The sequence below is a fragment of the Malaclemys terrapin genome, chromosome 4 (assembly GCF_027887155.1).
Source record: "Malaclemys terrapin pileata isolate rMalTer1 chromosome 4, rMalTer1.hap1, whole genome shotgun sequence".
NCBI classification, from domain to species: Eukaryota; Metazoa; Chordata; order Testudines; family Emydidae; genus Malaclemys; species Malaclemys terrapin.
Window position 1 is genome coordinate 26,899,983 of NC_071508.1, and position 22,341 is coordinate 26,922,323.

General features: G+C 60.1%; 1 protein-coding gene across 7 annotated transcripts in view; it reads left to right on the top strand.

The window, feature by feature from the left end:
- NAV1 (neuron navigator 1) overlaps positions 1-22,341 on the top strand; it is a 302,165-nt gene that overhangs the window by 257,713 nt on the left and 22,111 nt on the right. For 6 of the 7 annotated variants that reach the window (XM_054026395.1, XM_054026398.1, XM_054026400.1 and 3 more), the window contains 13 exons: positions 8,182-8,320; positions 9,083-9,383; positions 11,187-11,880; positions 13,244-13,693; positions 14,090-14,131; positions 14,903-15,051; positions 15,948-16,118; positions 17,213-17,265; positions 17,557-17,580; positions 17,694-17,771; positions 18,794-18,877; positions 19,569-19,680; positions 20,914-21,035. In XM_054026395.1, the coding sequence (XP_053882370.1) occupies positions 8,182-8,320; positions 9,083-9,383; positions 11,187-11,880; positions 13,244-13,693; positions 14,090-14,131; positions 14,903-15,051; positions 15,948-16,118; positions 17,213-17,265; positions 17,557-17,580; positions 17,694-17,771; positions 18,794-18,877; positions 19,569-19,680; positions 20,914-21,035 (2,419 nt within the window). The remainder of the gene's footprint in view (positions 1-8,181; positions 8,321-9,082; positions 9,384-11,186; positions 11,881-13,243; positions 13,694-14,089; positions 14,132-14,902; positions 15,052-15,947; positions 16,119-17,212; positions 17,266-17,556; positions 17,581-17,693; positions 17,772-18,793; positions 18,878-19,568; positions 19,681-20,913; positions 21,036-22,341) is intronic. The other variant, XM_054026399.1, reaches the window with a different exon arrangement.

Below are 22,341 nucleotides of genomic sequence, written 5' to 3' on the forward strand. Positions count from 1 at the left end.
CTGGAGAAGTGGAAATTCCCGATGGGATAGAAACTCTGGAATATTTCAGCTTGGGAACGCTGAACAGTTTCATTCGGATAACGCTGAGGTGTTTCGTTCCAGCAAGGCAAAACTGGGGGGGGTTGAATAAAGTCAAAACATGATAATAGAATATGAAATATTAGGTAGTGTTTGATAGATTCTGTATGCAAACATAAGGGAATATTCAAGGTAATATCTTACTAGCCTAGCAAAGTCTACATGAATTGAAATGCTGCATTCAAGGTGATTCTCTTTGACATTTTTCTCGTGACAATGTCTTCAAAGTCCCGCAAAACGTTTTGATTTCGACAAAGGTGCATTTCTGGTGGGAAAATGTTTCCATCCAAAATGTTCGACCTAGTTCTAGGAGCTTTGCAGGAAGCACCAGGGCCACCCCTCTGCTCTGGACTCTGCAGCACGGAGCTGGGACAAGCTCTTCCCCATGCGGCCTGTGAAGCTGCGTCTAGATGGCAGCAATCTGTCCCAGTGCAGTTACGTGAGCGTGGTTGCATTGGAGCCATTGCTCACTGCATTAGTGCACCAGACCCTAGGCTTACACTAGCATAGGGAGCCGCCCCGGGGATATAAACACCCCAGAGCACATTTTCCTACAGCAGACAAGCTCTAGCGTCCTCATCCCTGCATGGGGGCATCCACCTAGAGGGCAGGTCACTCCTGCACTCATCTCGGGAGGTGGACCGTGGCCCCTGTAGGAAGTGTGTGCACATCACCGATTCAGTCATCTGGCATAAGCTGCCAAACAGATGGCAAAATGGAGCCATTTTCAGGCCTGATTGCTGCCCTGGATTCAGGCCGGCAGCTTGTTATTCTGTATTTGGTGTACAGTATTACGGTAGTGCCTAGGAGCCCCCAGCGTGGTCCTGAACCACTTTGTGCTAGGCGCTGTACAGACACCGAACCAAAGGCAATCTTTCCTAAAGAGCTCACAGCCCCCTCCCATGCCATGACCAACCCACAAGCCCCCTCTACACAGCAACCCTAATGGAGCGAGAGGCCATGATAACGATGAGGTCATCACGGTGGGGGAGACTCTGGGCACCCCCTCCCCCCCAGTACATTGGAGGCTGCCTCACTCATGGCACTGCTGGAGGTGGGGGGATGTAGAGGTGGGGGTGCCATCCCAAAGAGAGCAAGTCCCTGCTGTTGGATCTGGACGGTGAAGTCCCCTGGCACAAGGCTGTGAGGAGCAGCCTCCTTTTACTCCTGGGGCCTCGTGATAGCCCTGGGCCAGGGCGCCCGGCTGCTTATCACCTTCGCAAACAAGGAACAAGCTCAGTTTCGGGTTTAGTGTTTGGGTCCCTCGCCGGAAAGTGAAAGCAGCTCAGTGAGGGAATTGGGAGCCAGAGACTGCAGGAGCTGCCCCGAGTCAGGGGAAGGAGGGGGTTTGGAAGAGATGGCTGTGGGGTTCCCCCCCCCCAACACACCCGGTATGACTTTCCCATGGAGAAGTGGTTGGTTCGGTGAGTCAGTAGTTACCGCACAGAGAGATTAGCGAGCAGCCTTCTGGATTCAGGGCCGGCTTTGGGTGAAGATTTGCTTGAGGTCATCCAAGGTCCCCTGGTGCTTTTATGTTGTGATCCCTGCAACGGGCCTGCCAAGGCGAGGGATGCCACAGAAATGAGGAAACAAATCCTTGGAACATGGGCGCTGCCAGGCTGGATGGGAGCTGGAATCCGGTACCCAGTCTCCTGTCTCTGACAGCGGCCAGTACCAACTGCTGCAGAGGTGGAACAACTTGCCCCCAGGTAGGTCTTATCCCTAATAGCTAGGGGTTGGCTTAAGCCCTGCAGCAAGTGGTTTAATATCAGGGCTGTGGATCTGTCCTGACAACATGGTTACCCATCCTTCAAGGGGTGTGTGTTGTGTCTGTGGCTGGAGCTCAAACCTAATTACCTAGGTGTTTGCTCACAATCCAGGCTAATGCTCCCTTAATTGCCTTTTGCATGGAGACCTGCCTCTGTTGCAGTCTAATTACTACAAATTGGGGGTGCTGCTCTGTGGATTCAGTGCTGCCTAGCTGCTCACTGCCAGAGGGAATAGCTGCCCAGGGCGTCCCAGCAGGCCTGCCCAGTGTGGGTGAAGATTGCATACCAGGCATGCAGTGGGGCAGTGTCGCACAGGGACACAAGAGAGCTGAAATCTATTCCCACTCCTGTTGCTGACTAATGTGGGACACTGAGCAAGGCTTTCCCTTTTTGGTGCCTCAGTTTCCCTGACTAAGGAGCTTTGTAAAGTGCTTTGAGATCCTCAGGTGCTGTATAGGTCGGAAGGGGTGGGCTAGTGGTTAGAGGCACTGGACTGGGACTCAGGAGCCCTGGGGTCAACTCCTGGTTCCGTTGGGCAAGTGACTTAACCTCTGTGTGCCTCAGTTTCCCATCAGTGCAATAGGGATAACTGCACTGCCTGGCCTCACGGGTAAATACAGTAAAGGTTGTGAGGTGCTCAGATACTGTGGTAAGGGGGGCCAGAGAAGTACCCAGATAGCTAACCCAGTGGTCAGTGTCTGGTGTGCATGAGGGGGGCTGGTTTATGGAGGGGCAGAGTCACCCTGGCTCCGATGGGCCATGGGGCAGTGATGGGCTGGCCCCTTGGAGTCACATGCCTACACATGGATTTTGGTGCCTGGCTCTAAGTGCCTTCAGACGGCTGTTCCTGGGGGAGGTGACAGCTGCCAGGATCACGGGAAGGAGTGTGCAGCCCCAGGGAATGGGCCAGGACTGCTCCTGGCATCTCCAGGGATGGCTGGGGCACGGCGGGGTCTCCCCCTGCCCACCCCCAGCTGTGGGAAGGATCACAAGGACACCCCACCCCTCTCTAGTGCCTCACATTTTCAGAGCCTGTTGGAGGCATTAACTAATTAAGGACCCAGCTGCTGGAGAAGTGAAACCACCTCCCCTCCTTCTGCATGACCCAGGAAACCCCAGCTGCAGAGCCCAGCGTGCCAGAGATGCTGTGAAAGCACCAGGTGCTGGGGAATTACCTGGCCTCACAGCGGAGTGTCTTGGGGGGCGGGGAAGGTGATCTGTGTTGACAGCGAGTCGCTCCATATTGGAGAACAAAGGAATCTCGTTGCCAGCCAGCCGACCACCTGCCCGGCCCTGCAAGGGGCACAGGCCATGGGGTAACTAGCCTTCACCCGGAGGCAGTAGTCCCTCAGCAGGAGGCTGAATGCTTGGTGTCCATCCCTGCAGTGTCCTTCCATTATAGAAACTAGAAATGGCCCCTTCTGGTCCATCCCCTTGGCCGATGCAGCGCTGCATCCCCAGCCCCTCTTGTGGGAGCTGGCTCGTCTCTGTGTCCTCCTTCAGGTGCCCCTGCCCCTGGGGTCCCACCCTGTTCTCTGGGTGCAGGGTTCCAGCCCCCACCCCCAGTCAGTGCAGCCACATGGGCCTCGAGTCCTCTATTTATCTAGGTTTGTCAAGGGTAGCAGCAGCACCGGCTTTCCCAGCTGCAGTGCCTCCACGCAGACCCACGGGGGGGAGGGGGTCCTGGACCAAGGGCAAACCCAAGTCCTCAGCCCCTCCGCCCAAGCTGCCAACACGACATGGTGGGGGTTGCAATGGAGACGGGGGTCCCGTAGTAGCTGGGCTGAGAACCCACCAACTCGCGGAACACAGACCATTGTGCTGACAAGTCACAGGAAAGGTTTTACTTGATCACTGACCTAGGCTGGAACTGAGCCGGCACCTGTAGCATCCTGATCATTAGCACCTTCCTCCCTTCAGCCCCTCTGCATTGCTGCCCAACCTCTGGGAGGCACAGACCCCTCCCCGCCCAGGCAAGCTCCCTGTTCCCCCTCCCGTCTCTGAGGTCTAGATCCCCAAAGGTGCTTTGGTTCCTAACTCCAGCAGAGCTCAGGGCTCAGGAATAGCAGGAGGCTGCAGGTCAGGATGGGGGGAGGAGCCCCAGGCTGGGATAATGGGTTGGGGTCGGCAGCATGGGGCTATGTAATGTGGGCGGACATCCGCAGGAGGCCTAGACCGAGAGCGTGATGCTCCCTATGGCCTGAGCTGGCTGTGAACGGGCATCTCCGATGCATTGTCCTGTTTGTATCCAGATGCACCCCAGTGCCGGGGGGGGGGGGGGGGGGGGCTGGAGCTGGGGCACAGGGTCCTCCCCCACATCCCATCACCGATTCTTGCCCTTTCCGTTGTCCCTGGCTAGACTCCTTCGACCGGCCTGCGGGGGCTTCGCTGACCTACTCAGCCACTGACCTGGAAGGAGGCCGTGCTCATCCGGGCCCGTCTGTGGCGGGGAAGCCCTGCGGGCGTACGGCTCCCCCCGTCATGGGCCGGATGGGCCTTTGGGAGAAATGGTAGCTGCCACCCCAGGCTGGAGTGGCCCTTCCTCACTCCAGCTGAGGGCTGATTGACAGCCTGGGAGATGGGCTTTTTCACACGGTCTGCTGAGCCTGCCGCCTCCTTCCCAGCTACCCCGGCAAGCAGCCCATTGCTCCAGAGGGAGTTCTGCCGGGCAGGGACCCAGCAGCCGGGGTGGGACAGTGCCCCGCTGTACCCGTGAGCCACAGACCTACCATACCCCTGCTGCTGCCCCGGCCTGGCAGGATGGAGAGGCCCAAGCTTGCATAGGCGCCAGCTGGGAGGAGGAGGGTTGGACAGCCCGGAGGTAAGAGGATGAGGGGCCGGGGGGCATCTCTCTCTTATGACCCAGGTCCACTTGGGGCCACTCTCCCAAGAGCTCAGCTCCCCTTGGGACACCGTACATCCGTGTGCACGATGCCTCTAGGCCACAGGAGCCATGCGAAAGGCGGCTGTGCCCTGGCCCTCGAGCTCCAGCCAGTGATTTCAGTGGGGGATTTTTGGATATAGTGGGGCTGGCTGGCTGGGAAGAGGGATCTCCGGCTGGGTGGGGGGATGCACCAGCACATGTGTGTGCGCATTCCCTGCGTGGATGCATGGTGTGTTTCTATGTTCCGTGTGTGTGTGTGCATTCCCTGGATGTGTGTGCATTCCTTGGGTGAAGTCCTGGCCCCGCTGAGCTCCGTGCCAAGCCCCTTCCTCTCGCTGTGTTGGGAGGGGAGGGTTTCTTGCTGATGTTAAAATTAGTAAAACTCCAGTGGGTGGAAAAGGGGTGTGTGGGAGAGACCAAAAATGCCTGCACTCAAATCGAACGTGCAGCATGTCTAAGGGTCCTGGGCTGGGGGTGAGGGGGCTGGAACTGAGCTGGGGGAACACGGGAGCAAAGGCCACTAGGCTGGGAGTGGGGACGGGGAGACCAGGCAGTCAGCGGGGCTGGAACCATATATATAGTGGGGGGCTGAGAGCCATTGAACCAAACTGTAAACCCTGCATACGATGGAATGCACTTCAAGCCAGAGGGCACCGGAACGCCCCTGCTTCCAGCACCTATGTAGGCGATGGGATGGGAGGGGTGCTGGCCTGTCCCAGCCCCGCCCCCTCTCTGCAAAGCCCTCCAGCTGCCTTACAAAATAAGCCTGGAAGCGAATTCTCCAGTGGCTCCCACATCAGCTCAGCCTTGGCGGGAGGAAGGAGCTCAGCCATGGGCGGTGGGTATCATAGGCCAGGGGAGGCTGCGGCTGCTGGATGCCCAGTTGCTGGGTTTGGCGGCAAAACTTTTGCTTTATTATGCCAAAGCCAGGCCGGGCAGGAGCAAGGGGGAGAGCAGGTGTTTCCAGCCAGTCTCTGAAAACTAACCATCGCATCTGTATGTGTCACGGGTCAGAGCAGCCTTGCTCTCCCTTCCGTCCTCAGCTCCTGCTCCAGCGGGGCTCGGGAAGGTGGGATTCCACGCTGGAGAGGGAGACTTGGCCACGAACGAGTGCCGGGCTCTCTGGGAATGATTCAATCTAGTGTTCTTCCTTTGGCCGTTGGAGGGAGACAGCATGGTCTGATGGGCTGGGCACCAGGACTCCTGAGTCCTTTTCCTAGCCACTGTGTGACTGTGGGCACAGATAGATGGGGTCCCTCTTGTGGCACGCCCAGCTAGCAGAGGGCTGTCTCCCAGATGATGCTTTGGGGTCCTGGCTGGCTCCTGGCAGTGGGGCTGGGTTATTGTGTGGTCCCTGCCATTTGGGTGGGGGGTGGCGCTGTGATAGGTGAGCTCAGCGCTCTGCAGACTTGCCCAGGGAGCACCTCAGACGTGCTGGGGTGTTGAAGTTGAACCGGAATCACTACTGGAACCGGGAATCTGTCCCCTCCTGTAAAGTGAATCCCCTCACCCGGCAGGGGGCTGGAGTGGGTTTGAAATGTAAAAACTGCTCTAGAAATCCCAGAGGCATCCATGTTTCATCTTTCCCCTGGGGCGGTGGTTAAAGACAAACCTGCGCTGGGCAACCTGCTTCAAGGTGCAGTGTCTTTTAGCTACCTGCATCTGAAGAAGTGAGGTTCTTACCCACGAAAGCTTATGCTCCCAGTACTTCTGTTGGTCTCAAAGGTGCCACAGGACCCTCTGTTGCTTTTTACAGATTCAGACTAACACGGCTACCCCTCTGATACTAGCTACCTGGTGTCAGTGGAGTGACTCCAGATCTAGCAGCTCCATATCTACTAATCTATCTGGATCAGTGGCTGCTAGAAGTGAGCTCAGGCCCCACAATGGGGAGTGGTTTGCTGTATTTGGGCCCTGTGGGGCTTGGGAATGCAGGTTTGCTTCCAGCCCATCTTCAGTCCCTATCAAAGATAAAAGGGTCACGTCTCCCTTGGCCAGGGGAGTGGTCAGTGCAGTATGGGGTTAGTTAGGTCAAAGAGTCAATAGGATCCGTATTAACCCTTGGGCCGCCAGAGAGCTGGTTGCTATCCTCTGCTCTGGGCTGTGTTAATGTGTCTGTGTTAACCCCAGAGCACTGATCCAAGAGGGATCGTCGGTGCTTGTACAATCTGGGCACAACAGGGACCCAGTCTCTGCCCTGACAGTCCTCTAGGACACTCAGGCTCTGGAGGATCATAGGAACGCCAGGCACAGGCAAACTGATTGCTAGGACTACCCCTACACACACCCATCCTGGGGCTTTTTTCACTGGCTGCCGCCTGACTAGCGACGTGAAATGTGCTTCTTAGTGGCTGGATGAGCAGCTGTCTGCCTCCTGCCCTGTCCATGCTGGGGGACATGCATTGTGCCATCCTGCTGGTGCCCTCTAATGGGTCAGCAATGGGACTGAGGACCCCCCGCCTGTTCTCGCACTGAAGACAGTGAACAAGCCGGCTTGCCAGTAACTCGAACAGGGGCAGGATCAGGCCCCTAGTGAGCACACGAGAGCTCTCGACTAGCTCCCATGTTGAGGCCGGCCCTGTGGCTAGGAGGGATTGGCACAGTGCCCTCCCTTTCGGAAGGCTAGCCAGTGGTTTGGACCACGATACGGGATCATGTTCGAATAGCATCTAACCACATTCGGGTGACAAGCAGCCTTGGGTAGTTCAGCCCCTTCTGCACGGGACTGATCAGACGTGACTAGCATGGCCCCCTGCCGTGTCACCGCCGCTGGCCCAAGCCCCAGGTCTTTGTGTCCCATGATCTCATGGATGATTTTAAAACCTGGGCTTAAGCATGCTTCAAACTGGGCTGTAGCCAGTCTAGTCCTGCTACCCACCCAGTCCCTGCGGGTGCTCCAGCTGGGTTTAAAGCATGTCACAATAGCGGAGATGAAGCCTTTGGAGGAACATCCCACCCCCTCCTGTTCTTCCCAAAATCCCGGCCCACAGCCCGGACGGGAAAGAGCAGCTCTCCAGCCCCCCTCAGGCGTAACCCACGCGGGAGAATGTGTTATTGGCTGCTCTTCCTGAGGCTGGCCGCGTAACGCTTCCCCTCCTGGGGAATCGGCCAGCCAGGCTGCTTCCAGTGAATTCATTTGCTCTTCTCCGAGCTTCCTCCCCGCTCCTTGGTACGAGGGATGGGCCCGAGCTGCAGAACCCAGATACCGGTTGTGAGCGCCCCCAGGTTCGGGACTGTTTGGATCAGAGTTCCCATGGAGGCTGTGGTGGGTGCGCTGCCACGGAAAGCCCTTTGGGTGGCAGGGGGGCTGGCTGTTTTTTCTCTGGGAGCCCTGGGGGTAGGAACTGCAGCCTTGTTCTCCTCCTGTAGCACACAGCACTTGTGGCTGCGCTCAGTGGGGGTAACTCTCTCTCTCTCTCTCTCTCTCTCCCCCTCCCTCCCCTGCTTCAGCTGGGATGAGAGCAGCTCCATCAGCAGCGGCCTCAGCGATGCCTCTGACAACCTCAGCTCGGAAGAGTTCAACGCCAGCTCCTCCCTCAACTCCCTCCCGTCCAGCCCCACGGCTTCCCGGCGGAACTCGGCCATAGCGGTACGTGTTGGCCACCCCGCGGAGGTCGGGACGGGTCCACCCCCTTTGTGCCTGTTCAGCGCTGACGAAAGGGGTGGGGCGGGCAGACCTGGAGAGGGGCGGCCCATGTCCCAGTGAGAGCGCCAGTGGGTGGGGGATGCGCCAGTGACATGGGCAACTGGTGGCTAAGACTGCGACACGCCATCTCACCACAGATGGGGCAGTGGCGGGCAAGGACTTTGTGTCTGCCGATCAGGGCCAGCCCAGCTGACGCCAGTTAGAATCACTCCGTTGACTTCAGCCGGGCTGCCCCGACCTGCCTGCAGAGGGGCTGGCCCCAGAGCCTGCTCTGGGTTATAGAGGAGTCTAGGCCATCAGAGTGTGGGGCTGTCCCATTTCCCCAGCAATAACGCTGCATCTAAAGAGTTTGTCTCCAGCCCTGGTACAGGAGCAGAATGAGCCTTTGTGGCAATAGCACTGGGGCGAGTCAGGATCCTGGGGTCTCTTCCTGGCTCCGGCACTGACCCTGCATGGCCTTGGGCATGCTGCAGAGAGGGAAACTGAGGCATTGGCTGGGGCAGCGACGCACAGCGGGTTAGTCGTGGAGCTGGGAAGAGAACCAGGACCCCAGCCCCTTGCACCGTCCTCAAGGGTGAGAGGCCTCAGAGCTAGAGGGGAAGGCCCCTGCGTTCTCCTCCCCAAGCGGCAGCGTCTCCTGGGCGGGCGGCAGGTGGGGTTGGCAGAGCGCGGCCCCCCTCACCTCTCTGTCCCCACCCCACGCAGCTGCGCACAGACTCAGAGAAGCGCTCGCTGGCCGAGAGCGGGCTGAGCTGGTACAGCGAGGCGGAGGAGAAGGGCCCGAAGAAGCTGGACTACGACAGCGGCAGCCTCAAGATGGAGCACGGCGCCTCCAAGTGGCGGCGGGAGCGGGCTGAGAGCTGCGACGAGGCCCCTGCCAAGGGGGGGGAGCTGAAGAAGCCCGTCAGTTTGGGCCCGCCGGGGTCCCTGAAGAAGGGCAAGACGCCCCCGGTGGCAGTGACCTCGCCCATCACCCACACGGCCCAGAGCACCCTCAAAGTTGCAGGTGAGGCTGCAGCGGGAGGCGGGAGGGTGTTGGGTGTTCCCACCTTCCCACGCCTTCACTGGGTTCGGCCAAAACGGGCACGACCCCTCCAGCCTCAGGAGTGAGATGTGCCACAGACGGGCCCGGTCTGTGGAGTCAGGGCTCCCCCTAGTGGCTGGCACGGGGATTATGCCAGCCAGCTACTCCCTTAGCTCCCGGGCAGGGGTTCGATCCCCCTGGCTGGCTGAAGCGTCTGTGTGCTCAGGATTCAGCCTGGGGATCGGCTGGGAACCTCCTGTGACGAAGTGGGACTGTTCTTAATGTTTCCTCTAAATACTGTGTGGGTGCCTCAGTTTCCCCTATGCATTTCTTAAGTCTCTAGGTGGTGGGGAAAGGCCAGTGTGCATAAATCACTGACACTCTGTCTCCCTGGCAACTAATGGCCAGGGCCCCTTCCCCCCCTGCAAGGAAATAGCTAAAGGTGAACAAAGAGATCAGGTGACCTCCTGGCCCAGGAAAGAAACAAAGCCGAGAGAAGGAGGGGCTGGAGGGGGTTTGGGAGTTGGAGTGAGGACTGGGGACTACCTGGGGCCTAGGAGTGAGGGCAAATGTGGGTGTCTGGCTCTCTGAACCCCATAATGGACCCGGCCGAGGGGTCCCATTCGCCGCTATACCTACAAGCTCTGTTTTAGACCATGTTCCTGTTGTCTAATAAACCTCTCTTTTACTGGCTGGCTGAGAGTCACGTCTGACTGCGAAGTGGGGGGTGCAGAACCCTTTGGCTTCCCCAGGACCCCACCTGGGGGGACTCGCTGTGGGAAGCGCACAGAGGGGCATATGCTGAATGCTCCCAGGAGAGACCCAGGAGGTGAAGCCATGTGAGCTTCTTGCCCTGAAGACAGTCTGCTCCAAGGGATAGGAGGCTCCCCAAAGTCCTAACTGGCTTTGTGGGGAGCAGTTCCAGAGCATCGCCCGGGGACTCCGTGACACCTCCCAAGGAAGGCTATGAGAGGGGAGTGCTGCATCCTCCTGGAGAATGCTCTAGGGGGCCTTACAGGGGTGGTACACCCCTCCCCTGGGGAGAGCATGTGCAGGGTTCAATCCACCGAGGGCTCGCCCAGGTCACTGGGCGATGTGGGCAGCTGGTGACCTCAGGCTCATGCTGCCTTTGGTGCCAGACCCACCCCACTGGCGCTGTCCCTGAGAGTCACTGCAGCACAGCTGCAGAGCCCCTACATCACTCTGATTCCCCAGGGGCGTGAGAGGTGTCACATCATGTCCTGCTGTGACAGCAGCCATCAGAGAGCCCATCAGTCCCATCATCCCAGGGGACCGTGCTGGACTGTTCCCCGCAGTGTATTCCCTGTCCCGGGGGCTCAGCCCGTCCCAGGGTTGCCAACTTTGCCTCCAGTTGGCAAGAACCACAGAACGGAGCAGGGCACGTGCCGGCTCTTGTGCAAAAGTTGAGTGTAAATCTTTGACGTGACCCGGTGGTCGTGCCCCCTACTGGGTAGCACCTTTCCACTCTGGGGGATTTGATGCCTTTCAAGTTTGGTTCGGTTCTGCCTTGAAATGAGGCTGTCTTTCGCCTGGAAACCGTGCCCAGATTTCCATATTGAACAGCATGATCCCCTGCTCCAGTGTGTCCTAGTGGAGAGAGCAAGACTGTTTGTTTGCAGAACAGAAGCTCCCTGGATAGGGTGAAGTTTCCTAGCCACAGGAGCCCACGTTGTACCAGGGGAGTCCAATCCCAGAAGGGCCAGGGGGCTGAGGTACTCTCCTCTATTGCTTGTGACCTTCTCCCTCTCGCTCTGCTCTCCCCAGGCAAACCTGAAGCTAAAGCCACTGACAAGAGCAAGCTGTCTGTGAAGAACGCGGGCCTGCAGCGCTCTTCCTCCGACGCTGGCCGGGATCGGATCGGGGATGCCAAGAAGCCTCCCTCGGGGCTCGCCCGGCCCACTACCTCTGGCTCCTTCGGCTACAAGAAGCCGCCTCCCGCCACCGGCACGGCTACGGTGATGCAGGCGGGTGGCTCGGCCACGCTTGGCAAGATCCAGAAGAGCTCCAGCATCCCTGTCAAGCCTGTCAACGGGAGGAAAACCAGCCTGGATGTCTCCAACGCCGGGGAGCCTGGCTTTTTGGCGCCCGGGGCTCGCTCCAACATCCAGTACCGGAGCCTGCCGCGGCCGGCCAAATCCAGCTCCATGAGTGTGACAGGCGGGCGTGGCGGGAACCGGCCTGTGAGCAGCAGCATCGACCCCAGCCTCCTAAGCACTAAGCAAGGGGGCATCTCGGTGTCACGGCTCAAGGAGCCCTCCAAGATCGGCACGAGCCGGAGCACGCCGGCCCCGGTGAACCAGACAGACCGCGAGAAGGAGAAAGCCAAAGCCAAGGCCGTGGCCCTGGACTCCGAGTGCGTCTCACTGAAGAGCATCGGCTCCCCCGAAAGCACCCCCAAGGCCCAAGCCAGCCACCCGCCTGCTGCCAAAGTGGCCGAGCTGCCCCCAACGCCGCTCAGGTAGGAGCCAGGGAAACATCCCAGTACCAGCCCCACTGCCACAGGCAGCCACCCCCCAGCCTGAGTCAGGGCTCTTCCCCTGAGCTTGCCATGAGGGCTAGTCAGACATTTTCCATCTTAACTGGTTTTTGATGGAAAACTGGGTTTTCGACTAAGAAATCAAACACCCGAAACCCCAAATATTTCAATATTTGCCACAGTGTCTCTTGGAAGTTGTAGTTCGGTTATCTCCTATCCCCATTCTTCTGTATGGGCTGGGCTCCTCAGCTGGACTCCATCTCCCATATTGCATCACAGCTAGGGTCTCTTAGGATGCATGTTTTCCCTCTCCCAAGAGCTGAGACTGGGGTGTATCATGGGATATGTAGCCCAACTAGGAAGTCGGGCAGATCAAGGCGAATGGGACTATGAGGCAGTCGAACTACAGCTCCCATAAGGCATTGTGGTGGTCTTTCCAAGCGAAATATTCTTGGTTTTCAGCTAAGAGTTGTCAGTGTTCAAAACAGTTGCTGAAAAATTGAAGTTTTCTTGGGGGGGCGGGAGGGATTTTTTCACCAGTTCAACACAATCACCCTCCTCTTCCCCTATGGGTACATGAGAGAGGGGTCTGACAGGGTCAGATCCCTGGTCTTGGCCGGCTGGCACTGATTCTGTAGTGCTTGGGGTAGTTTGCTTTTTTTGTTGATACCAGCTGCCTGTTCCTAACCAGCAACCCTACAGTAACACACCAGCTCATGCAGCTTGGTGCCAGTGAGTAGCACTGCACTAACTCACTGAAGAGGGGAGCCCAGCCAACAGGAACAAACCCCCGGGGGCGTATGGGATAAAGAAGGGAGTTTGCTGTGGCTAAGGAAGCTGCTCCCAAGGGGGTTCTTCCAAACTCTGGTTGGGGACCCCAAAGCAACAGTGTCTATATAGAAAATCCCCATGGCGCTGCCTTCTCCCGCCATGGGGGGAAGCATATTATCCAGAGAGGTATGTGTGACTGTCGATCAGCCTTGGGGTTTTGTACGGTTGCCCATCACCCTGGCATCTGGATGTAGACCTCGGTCAGGGAGAGCACTGAGGGGGTACGGGATGGGCGGTATGTGAAACTAGAGAAACTGCTAGAATAAGGGTCTCCAACAGACTGTTCAAGTGCCTTTTTTTTAAACTCTCCCCAAAAGTGGGTCAGGCCTCAGCAGTGGGGCTGGGCCCCATATGCTGCGAGTGCAGGATGTGGGCCCAGCCGGGCCAGGCCCCACCATGCTCTCCCCTGGCAGGCTGGGCTGGGTGAACAGCCGAGCTTCCTCCCCCGTCTGGGCTCAGCTTCAGGCCCGGCGTCTCTGCTGCCCCTCCCCAACCTGGTTCTGTGTTCCCACAGGGCACCTGCCAAGAGCTACGTGAAGCCCCCTTCCCTGGCCAACTTGGACAAGGTCAACTCCAACAGCCTGGACCTGCCCTCCTCCAACGACCTGCCCCAGCCCCACGCCAACAAGCGGCAGGACCTGCACCCGGCGGCCGGGCACCTCACGCCCTGCTTTTCCCCCAGCCCCGCCCCCATCCTCAACATCAACTCAGCCAGCTTCTCCCAGGGCCTGGAGCTCATGAGCGGCTTCAGCGTCCCCAAGGAGGGCAGGATGTACCCCAAGCTCTCGGGCCTGCACCGCAGCATGGAGTCCCTGCAGATGCCAATCAGCCTGCCCAGTGCCTTTTCCGGGAGCAGCGCCACCACCACCACCCCTGCCCCTGCTCCCACCCCTCCCGTCAGCACAGAGGAGGAGACCAGCGAGCAGGGCTGGACCGGCAGCCCAAGAGCAGCACATCTGGACAGGTGCCGCTGGAGGAGGGGGAGGGTGGGCAGGAGCAGGGCCACCTCCCAGATGTGCTGGGGCTCAGCTATCGGGGTCGGGGAGGGGTTCCAGAGCCTCCCTGCTATGCTATGGGGGGCACAGAACCCCAACCCCCACCATGCTCCCATGGGGAGGGTTGCCTGACCTCTTGGGGCACCCGGCAGCCCTAGGGGTGGACAGCTTTGTGAGGCACAAGCCTCGGGCCGGAATCCCCGCCGCACCCTGGAAATGCCAGCTCCCTGGTGCCACCCGCCTCTTCTATACCCGCTCCCACCGCCAAGCTGGCATGGTCCCTGGCTGGGCATTGCCCCTGGCGAGTGCCCTCCCTCTCCCAGCCCGCGGAGCCGTCCATGACTCGTGTTTCTCTTCCTCCCCAGCACCAACCGCGACCGGAACACGCTGCCCAAAAAGGGGCTGAGGTAAAACTTCAATGCCTTTGTGGCCCCTCACGGTCACTCTGGGACCTCTCAGCTGCAGGGAGTGGGGTACTGGCCCTCCATTAGTGCTGGGACCTGAGGCTCCGAGAGGCTAAGGGACTTGCCCAAGGTCACTGTGGCAGAGCAAGGAACTGACCCCCGGTTTGCTAAGCTAGTGCTCTAACCACTGGGCCATCCTCCCGGCCCCTCATCCTCTTGCACCAAAAGTGCGGCTTTGCTGCCCAGGGCACCGCAGGTCACTCAGAGCAAGGGCAGAATATCGTCCCCGGAACAGCGGGAGACCAGCCCTTCATCGATGCCAGAGATCCCGCTGTCGTGTCGAGCCCATGTCCCCCAACCTGGCTTCCCAGTGCTGCAGCTAGTATCTCAGCCTCCCCTGTGCTGTACCGGGCAGCGGGAAATGTCTCAGGGCTGAGGGGGACATCTTGGCAAGAGAAGGGTTTGCTATACCAGAGCTGAGCCCAGCCCTCTACCTCCTTGGTGCGCCCGATACTCCAGAGACAGGCCAAGCCTTCCCCTTCGCCATTGGCTTTCTCAGATCCTTGCAGAGGGAGAGGCGGACCGAGCCCCTAGAACTGCCCCCACAGCATCCCAGTGTGTGCAAGGATCTGCCACGTGGCTTTACTCTGAGCTCTTCGGCGAGAGCCGTGGCTATTCCGAAGCCCTTTGGCAACTCGACCCTGGCTGGGGAAAATGGACTGGCGGGGACCCCCAGCAGCGTTGCCTTGCTGATCTCTCCCTCGGCCCTGACAGGTACCAGCTCCAGTCCCAAGAGGAGACCAAGGAGAGGCGCCACTCCCACACGATCGGCGGGCTCCCAGAGTCGGATGACCCGTCGGAGCTGCCCTCGCCTCCCGCCCTCTCCGTGTCCTTGGCCGGGAAAAGCCCACTCACGAATATCGGTCAGTTTGCCATGGCCGGGTCAGGGCCAAATCCCCGGCGGGTGTAAATCAGCGCAGTGCCATTGAAAACAGCGTCCCGGGAGCTCTGCCGGTTTATGCCAGCTGAGGAGCTGGCCCCTGGTGTCTGTGCAGCAAGGATCACAGCAAGGCCTGTGTGCTCCAGAGGGTGGAGCTGGCTTGTTGGCGGGGCCAGAGGGCCTTGCCCATAGAAACCAGAGGTGGAGAAGCCCCATGAAGTGCCTAATCCACCCCGGGCCCTCTGCCCAGACTCTGGCACCTGCCCTCTGCTTCCTCTCTGGGCAGCCTCCTCACAAAGGGCCATGCTCTGACATAGCCCAGCTGCGGGGGGCTCCCATTGAAAGCGCCCCCAATGAAAGTGAGTGGGAGGCAAACTGTCGGGTAGGAGAGTCCCTCACAGGTGTGGGACCCACTTCTCTCGCTTGTGCCTGAGGAACTGGCTTCAGAGGGATTTTCCTGATTTAAACCAGCGTGAAGGTTCAGGCCCAGTGGGGTTACTCCTGATTGAAACCAGAGTGAGTGAGCTGGGGATTGGGCCCAATGTTACTCCTGTTTTACACTGGAGTGAGTGCGGGGAGGGATTGGGGCCCAGTGGACACCGGCTTTGGCATGAACTCGCTGTTCCCAGGATTCACCATCTGGGAGAGCGCGTGGGCCAGCCCCAGCAGGTATCCCTCAGCCTTGCAGTACTGGCTTCATTCGAGTCTCCCCGTCCTGAGGCTCTGGTCCCGAGCGTGACCATGTGTGGCATCCTCCTGCGTCCCTGGCTCCTCAGGGCTCCGGCCCCTCCCCGCCCCACGCTCCCTGCTGCTCCCTTGGGCCAGGCGCGTTTCTGACCCTGCCTCTTCTCTTCTCCCTCCCCTGCCTTCTCCGTGCAGTGAGTCCCACTGCTGCCACCACTCCGCGGATCACCCGTTCCAACAGCATCCCCACCCACGACTCCGCCTTCGAGCTCTACAGCACCTCCCAGATGGGCAGCACCCTCTCCCTGGCAGACAGACCCAAGGGCATGATCCGCTCGGGCTCCTTCCGGGACCCTGCGGACGACGGTGAGACACTCGTGCTCCGGCCGGAGCGACGGGCTCTTCCTCCCGTTATCCGGGGGTAGCATGGCTCCAGGGTCCCCTGCCTGCCCCTCCGTGCCCCGGGCATCCCTTTTGGTACCCATAGGTGGCAGCGGCGGCGCTCGCGATCCTGAGCACCGAAGCATTTCCTGCTACTGTGAGGGAGACAAGAAAGAGTTAATCCTGCTGGCGAGCGAGTGGGGAATCCTGTCAGTCCCAAGGCAGCAGGATGGGTCAAACCAGCCTCCCCCACTGAGTGTGAGAGCAGTGGCTGGGCCCATTGGCTCTGTCTGCTCCCTGCCCCCGAGTGCAGGCTCCATGGCTCCTCTGGGGGAAGGAACCTGCACAGGCCTATTGGGGGAGAGGGGGGTTGAGCTCAGGGGCTGCTCGTGCAAAGCTGGGCTGGGAACCTAGTTCTGGGCCCGCAGGTCCCTGAGCGTAGATGAGCAGATGGACATGGGGGCTCCAAGCACCCACCTGGCACGTTGCAACGGGTTTGGCAGCCGAGTGGGTGCTGGGGATGGGTTGGCTCTAGGGCCAGGAAGGGAGGATTTGAGAAGCTGGGGATGCAGATCCTCATGGGCTCAGCCTGGAGGGAGACGGAGCCACCATGGGCAAAGCACAGGGCTGGGAGTCAGACTATTCTGGCTGGGCCTCGCCGTGTTACCTGGGGCAAGGCCCCACATTCCTCCTGCCCCAGTGCCTCAGTTTCCCCCGCTGTATAGCGGGGATGGTGATGCTGACCCAGCTCTTCCCAGGGATGAGGAGGGGCCTGGGGGTGGTCAGGCTCTGCTTAGTGGTGTCCCTACAGCAATGTGAGCTCCTTGGCTGGGTGGTGCCCTGTGGCAAGGGTGATTTGCCAGGGCAGGCTGCCCAGCTGAATGTGGCCCCTGCCTGTAACCTCTGCAGTACCCCTCCTGCCCCTGCCTCCCCCATTCATCCCCTGCTGTGGCGCCCCACAGGTCCCTCTGGGAAAGCTGGCGCTGCCTCCCCTTCCCCCGCCCGCCACCCAACTCCCGTGCTCTCAGCCAGGGCGCGGTGGAGGGCTCCGTGACTCAGGCATGTTTGTTCTGTTGCAGTTCATGGATCGGTGCTGTCCCTGGCCTCCAGCGCCTCCTCCACCTACTCCTCAGTAAGAGCTGCTCCCACGGTCCCCCCGCCTGCACCAGGGCGCTCCTGTTACCTGCACGTCTGGGGGGTGGGGCACGGGCCAGGCCGCGCCCTCAGGGCCTTGCAGGGGTGGCCGCAGCCAGCTGCTGTCTGGATGGCTTTGCGGGAGGAGCCCCACGGTGGCTTGGGGCGGGGTTCAGTTCTGTGCATGGCTCTGCCCCCCAATCTCTGCCTGTCTGCCCCTCACTTCCCCCCTCTGTCCTAACGTTGGCCTCTGTCTGTCTCTCCTTCCTGCTGCGCTGTGCTCTGCCAGGCGGAGGAGAGGATGCAATCCGAGGTACGGTGAGACCCCACTTCTCCACCCGCCCTGACGGCTCGCTCCCGGCCCCCGAGGGGGGGAGCGGCCCACTTCTCCCTGACCCTTCCCCCTTTGCCTTCTCTCCCCTCCAGCAAATCCGCAAGCTGCGCCGGGAGCTGGAGTCGTCCCAGGAGAAGGTGGCGACCCTGACGTCTCAGCTGTCAGCCAACGTGAGTCCAGTCACAGCTCCAGGCCAAGCCTAGTGCTTGTCCGGAGTGGGGGGCATCGTCAGAGATCTTTGGACCCACTATAATGCCAACTGTGGTAATATACCAAAGATGGGGGGAGGAGTGCTGGGGCATCGTCCCGGGGACAAGGCAGGGGTCGGGCGCACGCTGGCCTGGCGAGCAGATGACCCTGCCAGGAGCAAGGAGGGGAAGCTCACCCCCTCAACTGTTGGCCCCCTCAACTGGCAGGTTGCAGGAAGATGCCCACCCCTGCTCTATGTTGTGGGGTGGGGTCACCTCCCCACTGAGATCATGCCCCCACATGGCTGCTCTCTGCAGGGCAGGAGCGCCACCCCGGAGCCACGCAGCGTCCCCATGGTGCGCAGGGCCCTTGGCTCGCTGGGGAAGCCTGCTGCTGCACGGGGGAGGTGTGGCCCTGGGAGATGGCCTGCTGCGTCCCAGCGGGAGAGACTGCACACGTCGATGGTGTCGGCAATACTGGCTCCAGGACCAGAGGGGTCGGAGCGTCAGGACCCAGAGTGGGCACCGAGCTGAGAACCCTCCCAGCCACTGTCAGCCCTGGGGGAACCCTCCCACAAGAGCCACACTTTCCCCTCCCTCTTGCTCCTACCCCAGGCCCCATCCCTCCTCACCCTAGACTCCAGGTGTCCATCCCCACCTCCGGCACCTTCCCTCTGGCTCCCGGCCCTCCCTTCTTAGGAGAGAGCCTCTTCCCCGGGGGCAAGAGATCAGAGCCCTTCCCCGCCCTTGTTCCGAGAGGCCGTGGCTATAGTACGGACCGGGCTGCGAGCCCAACGCAGGGCTGCTGGGCTTGCGAGCCTGGGTCCCTCCGGGACAGAGCAGGCAGTAAAGCAGCATGCTGGGAGGTGAGGGGGGAATGCCGCACGCTCGCCTCCCCCACACCGGGTGCTTGCCACACAGCCACAGAGCGGCTGCCGGTCAGGCTCCCCACCGTGCTCTCCGTTCCCCGGCTGAGTGTGACGCCCTCTTCCGCTGTCTTTCAGGCTAACCTGGTGGCGGCCTTTGAGCAGAGCCTGGTGAACATGACGTCCCGTCTGCGCCAGCTGGCAGAGACTGCGGAAGAGAAGGTGGGTGCTGCGCAGGGAGAGCTGGGCAGCTGGTGGGGCACCGGGGTCTCTGTGCCAGGGAGCAGGTCTTACCCCCTCCCCCCAGGGGTCTCCTATTCGCTGGCACTGGGCTCAGCGCAGCTCCCTGTGAGTCCCCTCAGGGCTTCACCTGCTGAAGGGGCGCCTGACCCATGGGCAGGCTGGCACCTCCGTCCAGGAGAGGGCCCAAGCGCCACCAGCGCCCCAGCCAGCCCGCTGGGTGATGGGGAAACCTCTTCCCGGAGAAGGAGCAGAGCCTGCCACGTCCTTGCAGGAGGCTGGCCGTGCTGCGGGCTGATCCCTGGGGGAGCTGTCTGACTAGAGACGCACCTACCCCTACACATAGTGCCCTCGCTCGTCCTGCTGGGCCTGAGCTTCTCCTGTGTCCCTGGATCTGTGCCGGCTGGTGCCGTGGGCTGCCCTGCAGTGGCCGGGGTCATCCCTGGACAGCAAGGGGCACAAGCCAGACCCTCCTTTTCTCTTGGGCATCCCTGGAGGACTCTGGCTATTAACCCTGGAGGCTGGTAGCCCGCTGTGCCCAGCACCCTGAGCAAGCAGCTGGCATGTGTCCTGGCTGTGGGGGGAGGTGCTTGCTGTGGGCGCGGGTTAGCGATGTCCCTGGCACCTCCACCCAGCCGGGGACTACAGGGTATCTTCCCTGTCCTTCTGCCAGGACACGGAGCTGCTGGACCTGCGGGAGACCATCGACTTCTTGAAGAAGAAGAACTCAGAGGCCCAAGCCGTGATCCAAGGAGCTCTGAACGGGACCGACATCACGCCCAAAGGTGAGCCAGGCTCTGTGGCAGTGCTGCCACCCCCCCTTCTCGCTGCTGTGGGGCCAGCACCAGGCCTGTGATCTAGACCCCTGGGCCGTGTGCTCGTCAAGGCAGGGGATCCAGATCCTCTCCAGGACGGGGAGGAAAGGGGGACGATGGGGTTCTGCTTATTCACAAGGAGCCGGGAGGATTAAAACACTCCCAGTGCAATGTCTTGAGTTCTCCCCCAGGGGAGATGGGGTGTCCTCTCTACCGCCCCAGCAAAGACCATCCTGCATCAGCCTCTCCCGTCTCACAGCAGCACATGTCTGATCCGTGTCACTGTCGCCGGGTCCTTGTGTATTTGATGCAATATGTATGAGCGTCTCTTTCAAGTCCAGGCAGGAGAGAGAGTCTGGAATCTCATTGAAACAGAATAACGTTGGCCGGTGATGAGAGAGACCCCTGCGTGGTCTGTCAGCGTATCCCAATGGGAGCAAGCTGCTGCTGTGCATGGCCTGTGCTGTTGTACTAGGAGCGGCTTGGTAATTACAACCAGCCGTTCACTGGGACGCAGATCTCAAAGGTCTCAAGCGCTGAACTCCCATTGATTTCAATGGGAGTTTGGCACCGAAACACCTTTGGAAATCTCACTGTGGTGCTGAGCATCTGGGTCTAATTCTTACAGTCTGTGCAAACCCAGCCTACACAGAGCCCTGTCACAGAATTGACCAGAGAACCCAGCCCCTTTGCTGCAGGACTGTGGGAATCCCAGCTTTCGTTCCAAGCTTTTCTGGTGCTTTGAAAGCCTGATCCAAATGTAACTGATGCAGAGATGTCTGCCGGAGTCTGCAGAGAGCCTGGACCAATAGCTGAGAGTTGTGTACTGCCCTTATTTGCCACCATGGGGTTCTGATCCTTCCCCCTTGCTCCCCAAACTAGGAGGGTGCTCTAGGAGGACAAAGAACCATTATTAGATGGTGGCAAAATATCTCAAAGCTCCCATAAGCACAGATTTCTTGGAGACAGCACACTCCTCCTGTAAGGGAAGATAAGGATCCCCATGGCGCTGGACGAGCGAAGTGCGGAGAAATCCAGGGAAGCCACTGCAGGGTGCAGGAGCTGGGGAAGGTGCTGGCTGAGCCAGGGGAGCAGAGCAGGATAGATGGGGTGCGCGAATGGCCCCAGTGGGGAGGGCTCTGTGCCAACACGTAGATTCTCAGCCCCTCTCTCTCTCTCTGCCTTCCCTCCCTTGGTCCCCAGAGCTGCGCATCAAGAGGCAGAACTCCTCCGACAGCATCTCCAGCCTCAACAGCATCACCAGCCACTCCAGCATTGGCAGCGGCAAGGATGCTGACGCCAAGAAGAAGAAGAAGAAGAGCTGGGTAGGTCAGGGGGGCTGGCGGGGAGGAGGCGCGGGGTGCGGCGCAGGGGGAAATCGTGGCAGGATCTGGCCCAGGATCGGACTCTCCACACTGTGTTCTTAGCACACAAGGCATCCCGGGGCGGCGTGGGGCTGGACCCTTGGTGCCCCGGATTAGCACGCTGCTGTCTGCCCCGTGGGGACACCGCAGGCTGGGACTTCCTCTCGGAAGTGCTTTGCCAACTCTGGCTCTGGGGCTGAGGGCTGTGTCGCCAGCTGGGCGGGGTTCGAAGCTCCCCTGCCCAGTTCTAGTACGTGTGTACCATTCCGGACTGATCTCTCTCACCCTCCAGTCCCACACTGGAACCGCTGGCTCCCGCAATGCAGCCGGACAGAGCAGGGACCAGCCTGGTAGCCCTCCCATGCCAGGGCTCCCCATGGGGGTCGGTCCCCCCTTCTTTCCAGATCCCAGCTCAGGTAGAGGGGAAGAGCCAGCAGCAGCAGGCTAGGGGTGGCTGCCCTGGTCTCCAGGGCTCCCTAGCCATGCACTGACCCCAGGCAGGGCTCTGAGCAGAGTGTGTGATTAAGTCTTGCTTTGTTTTGTTTTTTCTCCCCCAATGCTGACCCAACCCTTTTTTTCCAGGTATACGAGGTAAGTCTGACACCTTTCCCCACCCCCCCCGTTCCCCGTGTTTTGCCCCCCGTCCAGGGCGATGGCTCATTTCCAGTGGGACGGCACTCATGAAACTAACCATTCCATCCATTCCACTGGCGCTCACCACCCGTGGAGCATGGTCCATCCACCGGAGTTGCTGAGCCTTGCTACCTCGCTGGCTTATTTTAGCTTTGAAGCCAGCTCCTCAGCCCCCATTGAGCTCTGGCCAAGGGGAGTTGGGCTCCTGGGTCTGAATTGTCAGAGGGGGCTAGGGTTGTTGGGTGCCCTTGAGTTTTGGTACCTGAAACGCCTTAGTGGTCTTTGGAGAGATGCTCTGTCTCCGCCACAAGGCCTGGGGCTCAGGGCAGCAGTGGCTGGACCAGGTTCTCTGGCCTAGACGGTGCAGGAGGTCAGACTGATTAATCAGAACCTGGAAACCTATGAAGCTGGGTACCCCAGCTGGCTAGTCACTGCTGAATACAGGCCGCGCTCTGGACCTCCTCCTCCAGGTGAGGAGCGAATCCCTAGAGCCTGAACTTTCTGAACCTTTCGGTACTGCGACAACGGGCTGGGTTGGCGCTCGTGGAATCCTTCTGCTGCTGCTGACCAGACTGGGAACACCCTGGGGCAGCTGTGATGATACCTCATGTCCCTGAAACCACCTGCCTTCCAG